Source organism: Ambystoma mexicanum, chromosome 6q, assembly GCF_040938575.1.
Source record: "Ambystoma mexicanum isolate Mex_15411 chromosome 6q, UKY_AmexF1_1, whole genome shotgun sequence".
NCBI lineage: Eukaryota > Metazoa > Chordata > Amphibia > Caudata > Ambystomatidae > Ambystoma > Ambystoma mexicanum.
In genome coordinates this window covers 291,624,596-291,644,014 of record NC_090937.1, presented here as the reverse complement: position 1 = coordinate 291,644,014, position 19,419 = coordinate 291,624,596, and the positions used below count along the sequence as shown (strand labels likewise).

At 45.3% G+C, this 19,419-nt stretch overlaps 1 protein-coding gene across 8 annotated transcripts in view; it reads left to right on the top strand.

The window, feature by feature from the left end:
• The window catches only part of PALM2AKAP2 (PALM2 and AKAP2 fusion), a 1,039,983-nt gene that overhangs the window by 977,047 nt on the left and 43,517 nt on the right, over positions 1 to 19,419 (top strand). For all 8 annotated transcript variants that reach the window (XM_069630772.1, XM_069630773.1, XM_069630774.1 and 5 more), the window contains one exon: positions 5,636 to 8,048. In XM_069630772.1, coding sequence (XP_069486873.1) covers positions 5,636 to 8,048 — 2,413 coding nt within the window. The remainder of the gene's footprint in view (positions 1 to 5,635; positions 8,049 to 19,419) is intronic.

Below are 19,419 nucleotides of genomic sequence, written 5' to 3'. Positions count from 1 at the left end.
AGTCACAATCGCGGAACAGTAGTCAAAAGATATATAATTGTATGCACACAGAATGGGGGAGTATTAGAATGAAAAATAATATTGGGAGATGAAGCTGGAAGGATCTTGAAAACAACTAGAAGTGGCTGGTGAGAGCCGAAACCATTGGCGACTAGTTTGCAGGCTGAATAGAGAAGCCCTTAAAAAGACAGATGAGCTGCAGATATTGAACATTTGGCAGTTAGTCCAGACTGAGGGAGTCGCAAAGAATTCTCTAAAAATGAGAAGCCACCTTAAAACATTTTAAAAAAAAAATAATATATTCTAAATTGGAAGTCTTTTTCTTAGAAAATCCCAGGAAAAGGGAATGCTAAAGTGACTAAGATACAAGTACCATCTTCAATATTGTGTGCTGTATCTCCCATTTATGTTTACCAAGTGACATGGCAATTCTTCAAAGGTCATTGCATTTTGTTTTGAGAGGTGACTGAATGCAATTTTGGTGAAAATTAAAGGCATATTGTTTTTGTAAAATGAAGCTTCACTTAAGATGGAGTCTGTGACTTCATCCGGTGTGTAATAGTTTGGGCTATAGTGCACTCATGGCACATTGTTATCTGAGGCAGGGGTCTGCAGCCTTTGGCTCTCCAGATAATTTGGACTACAATTCCTAATATGCCTAACTAGAATAGTGAAAGGTGAGGGATCGTGGGAGTCCAAGTCTAAAATATCTGGAGAGCCGCAGGTTCTAGACCCCCATCTAAGGTGATATTGTGCATGATTGCTGCTGGCAGATGCCTAGCTATAATTTAGATGTTTGCGCAAAAGAAGTGGGTGTAGGGAATTGGTTCTATTCACTAAGAATTGTGAAAAATGTTCGCCCCTATAGTCCCTTATCTTTGAATGCATAAATAGATCCATGTGTAATATTGCTAATTGCTTTAGCCAATCCAACCCTAATGTTTTCCTCGGGGCGGGCTGTCGCAAAACACAGGTTTAAAAACCCTATCGGTCCGACCTTTTCTCATTTGCCTGCGTTTGTGCATGTCAGCTGTCCGGTCAGGTTGGTATTTACAGGTCATCTTGCTTTGCATCTGCGTTGGGATGATTCAATTTGTGCCTTTAAGTTGCAAGTTACTGTGAACGTGAGCTTCTTGGTTGGCGTCTCTTGTGTCTGTCTTGTTTGCGGCTGTGTTGGATTCTGCATCCTGCAGTCTTGAAAATAAGACATTTCTGGCCAGAAAAGAGTCTGGTAGATATTGTCTGTTATGACAGTGATGCCAACATGAACCAACCAGGCACACTGAGGGTGGTCAAACTGGGACCCAATCCCCCAAATGTCTCTTCCCACCTAGGATCGGCTCTGGCATTCGCCCTGGTAGGACGCCTAACCCAGGTTGTGAGGGGACCCCGTCCCTGTCCGTTTGTCCAGAAGCACATGGCATTAAATGCTCATTCCACAAATGTACAGATGGTCTTAACGTTAAGCAGGTGTATTGGTGAGGATTTGTGTTTTTGCTGTTTTAATGGTTGCGGTTTTGCCTACGCCTTTCTACAAATCTCCCAAATCACTCTGTACAAGGGCGTTTTTGTTTTCCTTCAGACATACTACCCCCACCATAAGCCTTGTGGAGCTATGCTTAGTGGTTAATAACCTGCACCCATATCAAATTATATGCAGGCCAGACAGGTTGGCCAACCCTAGTGCTTGGAGTAACACAATCTGTTTTTCTGCAAATTGATTGCGGTGCAGTAGTATCGCTTTAGTGACTGAACCAAATAGTGGGAGGTTGACTGCAGTCAAGATTTCTCAACTTCTTCCTTGGGTCGTGGAAAGACTGCTTTTCCATCACAACACTTGTGTGCCTTGTGTTGTATTAAGGAAATCCTATTCAACGTAAGATCTCGATTGTGAGGCCCTGAGAGGCAAGGTTGTCGGATATACTGAATACAGCCCTCTGGTGACTATGCCCAGATGTTCTCTTCACCCAACCAACACTCTAGAATGCAAGGCAATTTATGGCATCTGTATGTTCCTTTGAATGGCTGTTTAACTGTGCCTTGCCATGAGTCATAATCGGATCATCAAATGCTTGAGGATAATTTGGTGGTTTACTTTCCTCAAATGTGTGCATTAGTCATTCTCTCTAGGTGGTGTTCGTAATGTTTTTATACAGGTTTTAGATGAGCACCATGTGGTGTAGAATTATTCAAAACCTTCCACCCATACTTTTTTGATTTTACTCTAAAATTAGGTCAAAGGGGCCACAGTCACAACTCTGTAGATTCTCCTATACACGATAATCGAAAAAAGGGGTACAATTGTGGTCAGAACTACAGACCATACAGTTGTGTGTCGATGTGTACCTTTTAAAAACGTGTCTCTGATGTTTAGTCTGGTGAGTGGATCCACGGCTCTGCAGGAAGGGGAAACGCTGCCAACAAACAGAAAGAGAAGACCCTTTCTGAAAGAGCCATTCTAACCGATGACATTAAAGGGAAAAGTGGGGCTTGCAAATTGGAGAACTGCAAGAAAGACCAAAGGTGCCATTCTTGAAAGCTGCTGGAGAGTCTTAAAGGAATTTGCATTTGGACCCTTGAAGCCCAAGCAGAATCTGAGGGGACTCGTGCATGAGAAAGGAGGAGAAACTCCAAACGCCACTGACGAGGCAGCAGGGGGTTGGGGGTGCATGTGGTAGAAGGATGTCGGATGGAGAGGAGACCAATGGTGAGTAGCAAGCAAGGAGGGAAAAACTTGGGATTGGAACGGCATCGCTGATTTGGTGAGTGGATCGGAGAACCTCCATGGTAGAGAAGGCTGTGAGTAAGTGGTAATGGCTGCCAAAAGAAAAATGGAATGCAGAGAAGGGGGCCAATCCACGTGCTGGACCCAGGGTAGCCCACTGTCTTAACATCCCATTGTGGGTGGAATCGCATGGTGCATCCTGGAACCTGGAATGAAGTTGAGAAATGGTCAAAACTAAACTGTGTGAGAACCATAGTGCCGCGTCCTGGAACCTGGAATGAGGGCTACCAAGCAGGCCAACGGCTTGCAGGTGTGTAACGCCCTAAGTCCTGACCAAAGGTATCTTGAAGATAATTTTATACCTACCATGCTTCTCGTGACTTCAGCATAGTTGTACCCTGGAGTGCATTCTGTGTTTACCCAACGCCAGCCCTATACTTAAGAGACTCATTCTGGGGACTTCTTTGGTTTTGCCTCACAATTGATTGTTCTTCCTGCCTCTGATAAGTGTAAACCTACGCGAACAGTGAACGAGGTGCTGTGTTAATCACTGGAACATGTGTTCTGGCATAAACCCCAATAATCTTTCACAATCTCCAGCCTGTCCCCCTCCTAAGCTGCATCAAAACGAAAACGCGTGCCTTTTTAAAATTTAAATTGGAACCTTTCATATTTTGGGATCCTGTGCTTTGCGGTTTGCATTTGGTTAGGTTAAATAGGCTTGCAATCCTGTAAAATGAAAATGGGTTTGGAGTAGGCAGCCTGCAGCTCTCCGGAATTTTTTTGCCTGCAACGTCCATCAGCCCAAGCCAGCATAGTCGATACTAACAAATGATGGAAGTCCTACGCCAAATATTCTGGAGAGCTGCAGGATGGCAATACGGCACGCCAACCTGTGACGGTAAACTCTGCTCCAAGAGGTAACCAAAGACATGAACTTAAAAGGAGATTTCAAGTGGTGATCGAATCCGCCCTAAGACCTGGATAACGCCCATTCCATCGCCCCTACCATCGCGGACTCCTCCACTCCCAGTCCATACATATACACTCCTCCTTAGAAAACTGAAGGTGGAAAATGAGTGGAATCGAGGGGGCCTTGACAAAGGAAAATGCTCTTGCTTCTATTTTTGCCACCTACTTTCAGGATCTGCCATCTTGTCAGTCCCATCTGCATCTACAGTCCTATGCCCAGGTACAACCTTTCATTTCTACGGGAAGTCCCTTTTGTACGGTCCAGTCCTGTATGCCCGTGTACCAACATCATGTATTCGTTCCTGTGAGCTTCACCTCAGACCTCAGCACAGCCATCGTATTTGCCTTCGATAAATCCATTCTGTGCCTACATCCAGCTTCCCATGGCTGTGTCTCTCTACTAAACTGCAGATGCAGCCTCTTATGCCCAGGTACAGCTCTTGTTCTAGACGCTCCTATGCTCATGTACAGCCGCCAACCGAGAAACAGGGTTTGGAAGTCCAGAGACCTACATCGTATACAGCCGCTGCTGCAAATGTCCTGGCACTGTCACTCTTATCAGGGTTCGAAATTGGGGGATCTGTGAGCCATTCACCTCTTGCTTGTTGCCTAGAAGAGCCTGGTTAGATTTATATGAACATCTATCGGGAGCTACTTTTGGCTCCACATACCAATTGATGTTGAACAAACTGCTATGCAAAATTAACCCTATATACAACATTTTAAACCATAAGGGGCCATAAATAATGGATTAAATTAAATGTTTGCATGTTATGTGAAAGTTAGATTTGCGGAGCACTATGTACTAGCACCTCCTTTCTCAGTGGCAGCGTCTGGTTACTCCCTAATGCTGGATACCCAGGAGCTATGTTAAGCTCCTGTTTATCCAATCGTAATTGTGTTCACTGCTGTTATGCCCATGGAAGCTTAACATGCGTAGGCTAGGTTCAGTGTGGCATCACTAGGTAGAGCTGTAATATGCTGAGCGCAACCATCCTAGACCCACACATGGCACCACTGCCTACCCACAATTGCTTTTCCTTTCAAAGCTGTCAAATGGAGACCACTTGGGCAAAGGAGGTCTGTGCTGACCTCCCATACCAGTCTCTCACTTGAACCCTGGAGAAGGCACTCAGTTGGCCAATTGGGAGGCAGTTGGATCCACACAGAGATTGCTTCCTGTGTAGGCCCCTGTCATCCACATTGGCACCAGTTGAAAGATGGGTGGGAAAGGCCTCCCAATGAGGTTTCTACCTATATCTGACATTTCTCTTTTGTATAAAGTAGCCATCCCTTCCACATTTTTATACAGGAACACTGCAGCACAATTGATTTACATAAGGTTGCATAACCTGTGAAGGGGGCTACTAAAATGGAAAACCACTTCCAGACATTGGCCCAATATTTTCACTTCCCTACCCACTTTTAATTTGCATGAAGTTTGAAAAGAAATTTGGATCAGTTTTATTGCAAATTGAATGCTCGCCATATTTCTTTTATTGCGCACAGTATGTATCTAATGTGGAACTACGATATTTATAAATTGCTTTTTAAAGAGGAAAATCGTGTCGCGAGTCTGGGTATTTTTCAAAAATGATATTTAACTGAAGCAAGTTGCATTCACATTTTGTCCGATAAATGGATAAGCCTCTAATAGTTTCTAATTATGTGTATATGGCAATGTACCTCGCCTCACAGGTTCTTACTTTTTAGTAATGTACTATTTCACTATATCAACTATGTTGCATAAATGCTGGGTTTCTTGAATCTGGAACCCCAAGCTATCTTTTTTAATTGGTGTCCATACTCTGTGTGTGTTGTGGGACTGTTGGACATTGTTGTGTCTAGTGTTGTGAATTACTCGCCAAACTTGAGCAGAGGATGATCGAGGGACCCACAGATGATCAAACTCCTAAACCTCTTTTTGTCTTTCTTTAGAAACCTCCAAAACTCCCTACCGCCGACGATGAAGACAAAATTAAGTTGAAGGCCACAGATCGAAACGGTGCCAATTGCATCAATCCCACAGACAACGTTTTTCCCAACAAAGCAACCATGGAATTTGAAGTCCCGATCTCGGAACACAAAGCTAACGCTTTGGTAACTTCATCAGACCCGATCGACAATCCAGCCAATTTCTTTTCTCCTGTTGCCAGTCACAACGGTCTGCACCACCAGCATGAGTCTATAGATAGTGATGTGGTAAAGGAGATACAGTATTTAGATGAGGTGTTGGAAGCAAACTGCTATGATTCCACTGCTGAGAATGCATTCAATGGAACGTCCTCTCCTGAGCCAAGAACAGCAATTATAGATGGAGCTGCACCTTCTGTTAAAGTTTCAAATCATGGGTTCATCCAAAAAGAAATTGTAGTGGTGGATAGAAAACAACCCCCTGTTGTGGATGAGATTACATCTAATGTGGTGACGGAGCAATACAAGTCTAATGGACATTCCCCTTGTGAAATGGGAGAGGAGCCCTATGATGTCTACAGGTATCCCGGAAGTCCGAGCTCCTCAAATAGTTCAAGGAGATCCTCTAAAGATGGTGAAATGCCCCTAACCACTATCAAGAAAGAGGCCAAATTTGAGCTGCGTGCATTCCATGAAGATAAAAAGCCAGCAAAGCTTTTTGAGGACATTGATGAGAAAGATCGGATCCGGGTGAGAAAGGTCAGGCCAACGGAGGAGGTAATCGAACTTGAGAAGGAAAGGAGAGAGCTTATACGGAGTCAAGCCGTCAAAAAGAACCCTGGCATTGCTGCAAAGTGGTGGAATCCTCCCCAAGAGAAGTCGCTGGAGGAACAGTTGGATGAAGAGCACCTGGAATCCCACAAGAAGTACAAGGAGCGTAAACAGCAACAGCAGGTTTCGTCAACCACACCACCAAAACCAAAGTCTGTATCTTTTGTACCACCAGAGCCAGTTGTCATCAAGAAGGAAGACATCGTCACAGAGCAAATAGATTTCTCAGCTGCCAGAAAGCAGTTTCTGAGCATGGAAAACACAAGCCAGACTAATCACCCAGTTGCACCAAGGCGATCAGTAGCACCCAAATTGTTTACGGTCAAGCCTTTCTATAAGTCGCTAAGTCCGACCCAAGCTAAGAAACCCACAGCTTCAGCCAGTGTGACTGGGCCCGTTACTCAGCCTGAACAAATAGTAAGGGCCGGGGAAGAGAACATGAGTGTGGTAAAGGCCTCGAAGGTGTCATTCTCTCATGAAGATGATCATGCCACTAATCACAGCAGTCTTCTTGAAGAACCACAAGAACCTACGTGGAGTGGAGCCTCAAGAGATGACCTTCCGGCCAAAGCATGGTCCAGGGAGAGCGAGTTCATGAGCGCCACAGCCATCTTTACTGTGGTGAAGGAGGATGATCAAGACCTGGCAGATAACTTGTTCAGGTCCATCAGTATTTCTTCCCCTCCAGATGAGTCGGACTCTGGCTTGGACGAGTTATCTGTGAAATCTCAAGACACCACAGTATTCGAAACCCTGTCAAATGACTTCAGCATGGACAACATCAGTGACAGTGGTGCCTCGAATGAGACCATGAGTGCCCTCCGGGAGAATTCCCTTGGAGATTTTTCACAGCCCCAGACCCCTCAGACCAACACTCCTACCGAATACAGGCTGGAGGGCATATCTAAGTCGTATAGCGATCATGGTTTCTACTCGCCCTCCTCCACGTTGCTGGACTCCATGCTGTTGGACGACCAGCTTAAATACCACGCTGGCCTCCTGGTGCAGAATGCAATAGAGCAGGCTTTAGCAGAGCAAGCTGAAAGAGAAGGTTTAAATAAAGAGATGGCCCTGGTGGAGCAACAGGCCTACAGCGAGCAAGAAACCCAAATGGGATGTGTGGAAACGAGTACGCCTTCCTCTCCTGATGTGGAGGAACAAGAAAGTGCAGTTTTGGAACAATGTCCAGTTTCTTCTCCTGTACAAGAAAAATGTAATGCTATTACTATACCAAACTCTTTATCCTACCAACAGTTAGAGCTTGGGGAGGAGAAAAGCCTGGCACACTCCCTGGGGTCGTCTTCTGGCGCTCAGGTCATTGTTGAGGAAAACCGGCAAGAGGGCGGCTACTTCAGCAAATATTCCGAGGCAGCTGAGCTGAGAAGCACTGCAGAGGTGCAGGAGCCCGAAGTGACGGTGGGGCCCTTTAAGCTGAGGTCGAGGAAGCAGCGGACTCTGTCCATGATTGAAGAGGAGATCCGGGCAGCCCAGGATCGAGAAGAGGAACTCAAGAGGCAGCGGCAGAGGTTACAAAACCCACCAAGCCCAGTCGGCAAGACAGCACCTGCGCTCCCAACTAGGACTGTCCAGTACAAAACTGTTCCCGGTAAGTCCCTGAATCCAAGAATGTGCTCCAAGGCTTAACATGTTTAAAACGTCAGTACCAGTCCAAATGAACTGGTTCTAAGTCGCAGATCATATGTTTTGAGCAGAACAGAGTTTTTTTTGTTGAGGGGCAAAGGAGAAAATATTAAATGTAACCACTCCAATCCTTAGGACCTGCACTTCCCCTCCCAATGGAGGGCTGCTGGTTGGTGTGGCTTTGCATTCTTTGATCGGCCATAATGGCTCTGCTACTGTTTCTAAGCGCTTGTGGATTATGGCCTTAAGAAATCCTGTGCATAAAACAAATTACAATTCAGACTTTCATGGGCACGTTTTAGAAAGGTTTTAAAAAATGTTTGTAGCAACATCCGTGATTATATGGGGTCTGCAACCTGCGGCCATCTATAGGCTTTGGCCTACAGCTCCCGTGATAATTTCTCTATGGTCTATGGTGGCTGTGGCCAATGGGAGTTGTAGTCCAAAACCTTTGGAAAGCCAAAGATGTTCGGTTAAGCTAGTTGAAATTTAAAGCAATCCAAATGGGCACTGTTTAGATAAATACATGTTCAGGTGTTGGGGCCTGCTTTTCTGGTGGCCTTTCTTGAGAAAAGTGGGATCCCATTGCATTGGCTGCCTGATGGTCTTCTGGTTTACCTGGCTACTGTTGGAATGTGCTTTACATGGGCGGCGTGAAACCTTTATTACAGAATCTGAGCAATTCTTTACAATTTTTTGGATTAATTTCCTTCCCTTTTGTTATATCACCTTATACCATAATTATGGTCTCAACGCACTGTTGGTTGAACGCCCATGGACAGACCGGATTCCAGAAATAAGTTTGAGGAGCTGCTATTGCACGTATTTGCATTTCAGCCATTCTAGTGATGCGAGGGTGGCCAAGACCCTGGTAGTCACCCATGTCTAAATTGTGTATGGGCGCAGCAGAGGAATACTATCGACTAAATGGGGGTTGCTTGTAAGGCGATGGTTATGTGGGAAGCTACCGTTTACATTTTTGTGTGTGCACGGAGTGTCCATTGAAACTGTGTGAGGGGAGAAATGGGTTAATTGTACAAACAACAATTTCTAATTGCTGCGTTCCATCTATGTACAAGGAGCATTACTTCGTCTCACAGGAGATTTACGTGCTTGATGGATGCGGAGTTCTTGGAGAGAGAGAGATTGCCATCCTTAATTATTTCTGGTGCGAGAACATGATTGTGTTCTCTCGTTCGTGTAAGGAACAGATGGTCGACTGCTCTGGGGCAATTACAACTGCTGGATGCCATTGGGCACTGCTGAGGGGGTTGTCTCAACAATTGACCAGCAAAATATCTGCTTTTATGAAGTGATCCTGCTCTTTTAAACCACTAATGATCCAAAAAAAAGCTGTTTTGCATCAGGTCTACTTTTTTAAGCCACTACATGTGCCCTTGAGGGTGATTGGCAACATGCAAGACCTTGTGACAAGAAAGAGCACAAACGATTCTACAGATCCTATTTGCTGTTGCATGCCTCATGGGGTCCCTGGTGTGGCGTGGCGTGGTACCCTTTCTCACATGGTGCATCTTGATAAACCATTATTGCGTTATGCTTGGTATGTGCATCCGCACACTGTATAGATTTATATATTCATCTGCACTGTGCCCACTGTGTGGATATTGGACTGTTCACTTAAGAAAAATAAGCTACAACCTGGATTAATGGGCAAAATATAAATGTTCCTCTATTTAAAGGCAAGGTGGAACTTGGCATACGGTGGACTGACCTCTCTCTGTCTGTCTTGATTCCAATGTCTGGCCAGGTACAAGGAACACTTGGTTGTACTTCCTTCCTTTTGGTCTTGGTCTGAGAGATACCCGAAGTAGACACTTCCTTAGAGAGGAATATCTATACTTGAAAGAAGTTCTGATGAAAAGCTCCCTGCAATATATCCCCATCGACAGTTCATATGCATGATGGACAGTGGACCAATTCTAAGACCAGAGTAGCTGTTTGTGATGCCCATGCAGAGTACTTGCACTTGTGATTTTTTGTCTTCAAGATCTCATGGTGCCATAGAGCACATTGGCTGGGCCCAGAGGAATGCACTCCATAATGAAGACTGGCCGCCCTATCTTCATCTTGACAGAACTTTTCATTCCTATTCTTGAAGCGAGGAACAGTACGGCATGGTCCCTGGTGCTCGGCGACCATTAGAATGCATGTCCCTTGCATGTTTGGCCAGGTAACCTGTGTGGAAAGGTCCTGTCCTCAGTAGGGACTGACTGCAGCGGAACCTCCAGGAGAGCATCCTATTGGCAGTCACTGGGTCAGAGTGGATGTCCTGTGATTTTCTTGTGTAGATGACCTTCTCCCAGTGGCCCCGAGAGCCATTAGGAGTGCAGAGCTTCCTCCTCTTAGTCCATTTGTCACCTGAAATGTGCATAGATTCACCTCTTTACACTCATGATCCACCCTTTTAGTGGTGCTTTTCTAACTGCTGCTGTCAGGCTCTTCAGTGTGTGTTGTGTGCACCTTAATGACCCAGAATTCATAATTGTTCCAGATAAAGTTGTCATTGTAGTGAAGGGCTCCCCATCCTTTGTCGCGATTAATGGGAGCTTAGTTCAGGTATTCAAAGAGCCCTTGGGTAAGCACCTACAGGTTTTAGTGTTCATTTTCCCCAAATGCTATACCATCTGACGTCACTTATATTTTCAATTAATTTCAGATAATTTTTTAGTATGAATTTTTTGATTCCAAGGAACTGCCTACTCTACTTTTGATTGGTTCTCGACCATTCATTCAGTGTTGGACCCAAAAGCCGTGGCTGCTTGACGGGCCCTAACCGTGGCTGAGACATCTCACATTTCCTTTCATACAGCTCAAGCTTGCTGTATGAGAAATATATGTAAACTTCTCCACTCTACCTTATCTGGCGCTTCATCATTTTGGGTGATCCAAGGTGGTGCAGTTGCCTCAGTGTTCAAGTAATACAACCCACCGTCTGTGGAACTTCTGGTAAATAGGGGGGCCGACGTCTTGCATCGCCAGCCAATACCTTTTACACAGGTGTTCTTGCTTACGTTGCTGTCCTCTGAATATCCATCCCACCTCCTAGTTGTCTCACCTTAAGTGTGAGGAATTTGACCATCTGCATGGTGGGTGGGCACTTGCCTAGGCTTTTTTGAAATTTTAAAAGAAATTGAATGATGGTAGATGAACCTCTGGAAAATGTGTGGCTAATCTGCACACATTTTCCTATGCTCACTGCATGACATATAAATGGACCTGTGTACTCTGGGTTGACAGAGCCTACAGGCGCCGTCCTCCTGTACTATTTAGTTGGGATATGACAGCCAAGAGTACATCAAAGCATCTCAGAAGGGGGTGGGGGGACAACACCTTCCTCCTGCCATGGCCAGCATAATTAACTATGAAAGGCACCATGGATCTACCCTGTCCGTTTGTGTACCTTCTGCAGATAGTGGCAGCAATTAACCCACTAATGGAGTTTACTTCAAACAGGCCCACATGGGGCCTGCTGCAGTTTCAATAAATGAGACTGGAAGCCCCAACAACCTTTGATAGCACTGTCAACCTGAAGCCAGCTCTCGCTTCAGTATCATGCGCAGTGACCTGTCCTGTCTGGGACCATGATTTTACACCCACAGGGGGGGGGCCCATTCAGAAGGTAAGAGTATGAAAGAGTATGAAATCTGTTCTCACCGCAACAGCAAGGAAGACCTACCGCTTTAATCGGGACCCACAGAGCGCTCCATTAACTAGAGACCCTTTGATCCACAACAGACATGAAGATGAGTGGGGCTTGGTATTACATGTTTTCATCCCTTTACCTTTTCTGTTGAAAAGGTCTGTGGTTATGGCCTAATGCATACAGAAGAGTGTTGGTGGGGACCCAGGATTGGTTAATTAAAGTAGGCTTAGCCTACGCCAATCACTGTGGCCCATTAAGCTTTAAAAGCGGGCTGGGACCCTCTTTTGGGCAGATCATCTGAAGACTTTGCAATGAGTATCAAGAACTCATTTGCATCCTGCCTGAATGTACAGTCTGCCTTACAGCTTCTGCTAGTGAAGGAAGGCCAGGATTTCCAAGATGGAAGCAAGATCCCTCCCCTAAACATCTCTCAGGGAACCGAGTGAGATACTGAATCCAGAGGACCCTCAAACTGCTCCAGAACCAGTACCCAGCCAGCACAAAGCGTGCTCTGCTCTGCTACGATCTACAAGAAAGCTTCCTAGGTTGGAAGTGCCAGAGAGTCTCTGAACCAAACCATGGACAGGGCTGTTGCCTGCAACACTCGCCTCAGCTTTGGGACGTCCACCTTAAAGCATGACATAAGCCAGTGAAGAAGCTAGGAGGAGTGTATTGACCAGCTTCTACTTTTTTATTTTTTTTTATTTTTTCTTAAAGGACATTTTCGAGCCAGTCAAGCTGCAAACTACTGCACCACTGACTGTGACCAGTGCTTCAGACCTGCTGACCAGCACTATGACAATGATTTCTGATGCCGAACTGTCGTGTAGGCCAGCCTGCAGCTGTCTATCCATCCATCCAGCCTAGTTCGCTGAACTGCCTGCCGCCTTATACCCGCAGCTGTCTCCAGGAGCTGCAAAGCACCCTGAAACTGACTCGACCCTGTCGAGCACCAAGAACTTCTAGAAGCACAGGGCACGTTGTGGTTCTGTCCCCCTGGTCCTCCTCGGAAAGAACCCTGGTGACCGTTTGACCCTTTGCTCCCTTTGTGCTGAAACCAAGTATCCTTGAACTCTTGCCATTAATTACTTTACCAGCTAACCTGTCAGTATCCAGTGTGGATTCCTTTTCCATCTTGAAACTGTCTGCCCTCTACTTTCCTTTACAGCGTGGGTTGTATTGTGTAGTGTGCTAGATCTGGCTGTTGTAATAATAATAAAGTAGATATTTTAATACAACCTTGACTTGACAGTCCCTTTTATCATTGGGTAATAGTATTTTCGGTGTGTTGCGACTAACCAGCGTTCCACGACTTTGCGGAGATAAGCCTGCCGTTCCGTCCACGTTATGGCCAACAAGGTTTATAGTTTCCTTACAGTTCCAATCTGTTTTGTGTACTAGAGGTGTGGGGCTGATTGATGGTTTAGAAGCCGATATGCATCCCTGGACCACTGCTGCCCCGGAAGTTGATTCGGCAGCCAGCTCATTGGAGCTGAGGCCTAGCATGGAGTTCAGATCTGTGGCTCTTGAATTTATCACCTGCCCACAAAGGAGGCCGCCTCATAGTTTACCAGTGCGCTGGCATTGTACGGATGAAATGTGCATTTTCTAGACAGCTTGCCCATCTATTCCAGTTGCGTGCCATTAGGCTGAATGTCTTCGGCATGGAGTCCTTTGCAACAGACTTGCAGTGACCAAATCCATTTTCATAGTAGTTTTACACTGCGGAAACCTGGTCAGTGCAACTGTTGGCAAACTGTAAGACTTCTGCCGTTAACCTTAACACCTGGTGCATGGGCTTTATATAACGAGAACGTGGCTAACGGAAAAGGGGGGGGGATAGAACGAAAATGGGCATAGGTGATGAGAGGTACTACAGGTGGGCGGGGGGGTGGGGGTCAATGGGCGAAGTTCAAGACAAATGGGGGGCCAATTGGAATTCCGTATGTTGTTCCCGATAGTATCTGGCTGAGGCCACTAAAGTTCGGTAGCTGTGGCAACGATCTAGTGCGACAGTTTGGTCCTCTATTTTTATTTTTTATAGAGCATTATCCAAGGGTGTGCATGCACTCACTCGGAGCCGCTGATGAGCCCTCCAGGGCTTTGTACCTCGTGCAGCCATTAGTTCACATGGCAAAGTAAAATAGCGTAGCTGCTGTTCAAATGAAACGCCAGTGTGAGTGTCTCGATTAAATAGATGTATTATTATTCCATTTTTATATAGTGCGAACCTAGCTTGGAAGCAACAGTGTTGTACAGCGGAATTATGCAACCTTAACGGGCCAGAGTGTTGGGCAGATCGTACTGTGTGTGTAGGCAAACCAGTGAACACAGCAGCACTGCGAGTTGAAGATGTCACCACGTGGGCTGATGAGTCGCTAGACTCTGAGACTAATGTTAACATGTGACTGAAATAAAGTATCGGCTCTTTCTGGAACAGAAGGTTGGAGGGAGGGGTCTAGATTGCTACTGGGGTGGAATTCCGTTGGTGGAGGGGTAGCAGGCAAATTACTGTTTCCTAGTTTTCTCCGTGCAGCCCCGTCTAGTCTCACAATGGACGATGCAGTAGCACTGCATGCGTGTTGTGACCTGCCGGAGGCATTGAACTTCGCCACCAGGTAAGGTGCTATACCGGCAGAGGTAGTCGTGCCAGTGATGCAGGTAAATTAACAGAATCCTATGTGGCACGGGTAACCAGTGATGCTCTCATTGGGTGGAGGTGGGGTGATGTGACAGGTCAGTTTTCCCAGATGAGGTGCGCTACCACACAGTGTGCCCCCTTGAAGAGGGAGGAGTCTGCTGCGTGGCAAAGAGCCCTTCTAGTACGACGTTGCCACAAACTATGCGAGAGAATACCAGTGCATGCACTACCGTTTGGAAGTTCTAGGGCAATAGGAAGAGTTTGATCTTGCAAAGCAAGGAAGGTGGTTTGATGCCAGGCTGTTTGGGCCTTTAGCTAGTTGTCGTTAAAAAGGATAGGGATGCTGGCCACAATGAATCCAAGAGATTTGGCCAAGTTAATATGTTGCAGGGTAAAAAGTGCACACCGTCCAGCCACCTTCAGTGGGACTCTTCGTGGCTGGGTGGAGGGTTGCATAGGACTACACATTCTGTCTTGGTAGGTTTTAAGTTCCAAGTTACAGCATGCAATCCTTGTTTGGTTATCGAGGCCTATGTGGATCTGGGCGATGCCCTGGGTATTCATAACTTTAAGGTATAGCTACGTCATCTGCATATTCGTCTATTGAGATGTCGGTTCGGAGGGTGCAGAGGTGTTCATGTATAGAGTGAGTACGACCGGAGCGAGGATAGAGACCTGGGGGACACTACCTCCAGTCACAGGGCACTGTGCCAACCCCCGTTTGAGCATCTTGCAGCCTTTTCTTCAAAAATTGTTCTAGGTGCCCCAGTCTAATTTAAACATTTTTACAGAATACATTAGTGTTTCCAAGGGGAGAAAAGGGTTAGTGATTTTTAAACTCTTATTTCTTAACGGGGACAGATTCTTTTTAAATGTTGGTCCTCAATAGTATCTGTTCATTGATGTTTACTAATGCATATGCGTGCAGTGGTACATAGATCATGAATACAAATGTGCTTGAAGTTCGTGCCTTGGGCGCGGATGGCATTGCGTGAGGGCACTGCGTGGAAACTTGTGATGGGTAGGACAAGGGCTAGGTGTTCACTTTGGAAAGTGGTTCTTCAGTGACCCTGTCGCTGGTGGACAGTAAATACACTTTGAGAATGGGTGCAGCCAAAGCAAGCTGTAGCGTGAAGCCACCCTCAATACAAGGAGTTCTTTTCCCTCCCCACTCACGTGGTTATGCAACAAATGTTTCACAGATTCTTTTGTTAGCCCCCTCTGACACAGCATGCCCCTTGGATCCCTCTCCCCCTGTGCTAATAATGAGCCAAGAACCATGCCTGTTTATGGAAAAAATATTGATATTTATATAAATTAAAAGTAATAGGATTTAGCACGAAAATGTCCAAAACCACTTTATCCATGGCATAACACAATCAACTTCGCTCAGAATAAAGAAATCACAAAGGTGAATTAAAAAACACAATTGCAATTATTCACTTTTCTGCACATTTCAAACCACGAAATATTTACATGATGTGCGAATTATTTTTTTACAAAAACATTTTTTTTAATGTTCCTGCTGGCTTAAAAGGCTAGCAGTAGGATTTCAAGATTGGTAATTATGATTTAGCCCAAACTTTTAGTTTAAAATAAACGCAGCCTGGTTTAGCGGTTTTTGTTTTTGAATCTTGGGGGTACACTGCAATAATCCCTGCGTAGGATTCGACAGTTGCCCTTCTCTCTCCTCCCAAACCCAGCCTCCAAGTCAGGATTGCTTTAGGGGTTTGGCGCAGCATATGGCAATTCCCCATTTGTTGTCATCCTTTGTTCTTTCAACTTTTTGGCAAAAACTAGTTGTGTATCACAACACATAATTTTACTAGCAACTGCCAGACTAAACCTAGTTTCTGTGTCTGCTAATCAAGAGGAATAAGCCAACTACCAAATCTGCATCATTTAGCTGGGCCATGTGGCACCTTTCTGCCAGTTCCATCAAAAGCATAACAGTTATGAAGATGTAAGTTATTATGCATATCCCTAATTTCAATTTCCACTTGCTCACCAACTCTCACATGTGGAACATAAGATCAGCCAGAAACCTAGTATAACTGGCCCTTACAGTTCCCATAGTCAAAGGAAGATGAAGTTTATATCCCCAAAATCGCATGGAAATTCCATAAAAACGGTACATAGATGAAATCCATCCGCCTTATGATGGCTGAGAAAAAGGCCTAAATTAAGTCTGTTTAAATAAATGGTGAATGTTCATGTGGGACAAATGGTCCTGCTCCATCTTCCGGCCATTTGTTTTCACTGGGTCAGCCTGTATCTTTATCAGTCTCCTTTTCTGTTGGAAGCTTGTTATTTGAAGTGGGTGCCCCCATTTTCACACATTAGTTGTGATCCAGCCATGGATGACTTTTCTTGAACTCACTGCTTTCAGAGCCAGCTGGTCTGGAGAACACTGAATTTTGACGTCTTTAGTTTATTGCGATTGGCCATTAGATGGGCGATGTGACATGCAGGCTGGAAGTGGGAGATGGCCTTGTGAAGTTTTGCCCACACCCAGCAAAAGGGTCTGCCTTGGGCTGACATTTATTCATGAAGATAAAGTGGCTCTTCTAATGTCACTGGACATTTGTGGATGAAACGTAATATACATTGCTCTTTGTCAACCCACACATGTTTTCTTGACGTTTTTGTGTGAAAAGTGATATATTTTGTTTAACTTTTTACAAACCATTTTTATTTGCACACACATGTGCAGGCTGTTTCTGTTTTCAATGTTTAAAAATCCTGTTTTACATGCGACAGGGACTTCTGTTTCCTCTTTCATTTGTAAATTAAATGTTGCTTGTCCATTGGATTAAATGTTGCTTGTCCATTGGATTAAATGTTGCTTGTCCATTGGATTAAATGTTGCTTGTCCATTGGATTAAATGTTGCTTGTCCATTGGTAAAGACATGTAGGCCCCTTTCCACATGGCTCTTTAATTTTAGTTGAAAAACAAAAATGAAAATGAATGCAAGGCCGTTTTTTGTTTGTGTTTATAATTATAATCTTGCTATTCATTTGAAAGGGACTTCTGTTTGGGGATTTTAAATGCACACCCCCCAGGGACGTCATTTCACTAAAATGCCAGGGTTAGCGGAAGTGACATCACAGGAAGTGATGTCATTTGACCCCACCACGAAGTGATCTAGCGGGAATCGATGGGACACGACCTTTCAGCCGTTGACAAAACAGGAAGTGGCATCACATAGCATTGTACACTACGAAAAATATGGTTACGATATCACTATAATGTGATGTACATTTCATACAAGAATGGATCGCCATATGTACCGTTAAGATCAGTGTGTATAGGCCCATATTACTGACTAGCTGTGATTGCAAGCAGACTTCCATGACCAAATGATAATGTGTTATTACATGGCACTTGCGCTTAAGCGCTTTATATAGAAAACATATACACCCAATATCACCAAACCTGTGTTGGTACTCATTTATTGACCTCAGAAGGATGAAAGGCTGAGCGGAGGTGTAAGAATAGACTAAATCAGTGACTCGCCCCCTGAAGTGTCTGTGAAATAAGCATTTAATGGGTCTAGCAATTATTGTATAGAATTCCAGAAAGACGCATTATTTGGTATTCCTATTCTTTCTTATTTAGGGTCAGTGCTGAAAGTGTTAGACTTGTGGCACTCCTGTTCTTATTTTTCTTAAGGGGCCTGAACAAGAAAGCCAGCCACTCCAGAAGTAAATGAACTTGCATTACAAAAAAAACATTTTTTTTTTTTCTTGACGTCGCAAGGGAGACCTCGGGGGTCGAAGTTGTGAACTCTGGCGACCCCTAAATGACGTCCCTGCACACCCTGTGTGCAAATCTTCTCTTGACACGAGTGGAGGGGCCTTTGCCAAGCGAAGTGATGTGTGTTTGGCATAACGCAGCACCGGTAGTCTGCTAAAGTGCAAAAGTCTTACATGGACTGGTTTATTAATGCTGCAAGAGTTGGCACTGTGCAACAACACCCTCCCCCGCCCAATAGTTATTCATGGCACATTACCAAGGCACCCTCGTCTGAACTATTCTGCCCTCATCTTTGGATGTGCCAATCCTATATGTATTGTTTGTTGGTTTACCATGTCTAATCTGCTATGCCTCCCACTTTGCGTGCACACAATAACATGCCGGTTTAGGAAATGCACGGCAAGGCTGTCTCGACGCATGCCACTGAACCACTGCCAAAGTAATGCGATATTTCCCAAAACATAGGAAGGACGGAGGGAAGGAGGGGAGGGCGGGGTTTGCGCCTATTGTTGGGAAAATAATTGTCAATGGGGCCCATGTCTTGGAGGAGGACTGCGTCTACTGGAATTCAGCAGTGTTGGAAGCAGCCGTGCCCTGCCTTGCAAAACGGCTCCATTGTCGTGAAGGGGCCATTGTTCTCATTGTGGCCCAGAAATAGCCGCCCACGTCTCCCGCAGAACCGAGCGTCTGTGGCTGGAAGTGGTTTCCTCACGTTGCAGGAATTCCATTTACAAGCGGGCTGCCATTGCTGCCATTGCGTTACTGACAGGGGGCTAGCATGGACCCATGTCGGTGTGCATTTACATTGCTTTATGTCGAACTAGCGTGCACATAAAGCCTGTGCACGATGTCCTATCGCAATCCCCTTCAAACTACAATGTTGAAAGTGGGAAGTAGCATGAAATGCGTGGAGTAAAAAGATCACCTCTATAGAATGTGGCATCCAGAGGAGCACGCGCCGACTCCGGCCTCGCTGCTGCCTGTTGCTACATGCATGGAGAGCAGAGGCGTTGCTAGGGGAGTGCTGAGGGGGCTATAGCCCCAGGTCTTTTGGTTGTAGCCCTGGATAGAATTTCAGGGGGTTACAATCAAAAGGCTAGCTATCCTCGAGTCCTGACAGTCTCGAAATGAGTGTAGCCCGGATCTTTTCCAGTCCTAGCCACACCCCTGATGGAGAGGACATAGCCTCAGCATACACTTAGTCCCGATTGTTGATTGGTGTAGAGTCGGGGCACGTGGTGAGCAGTAGAAATGTTTAGCAGGAAGAGGCCAT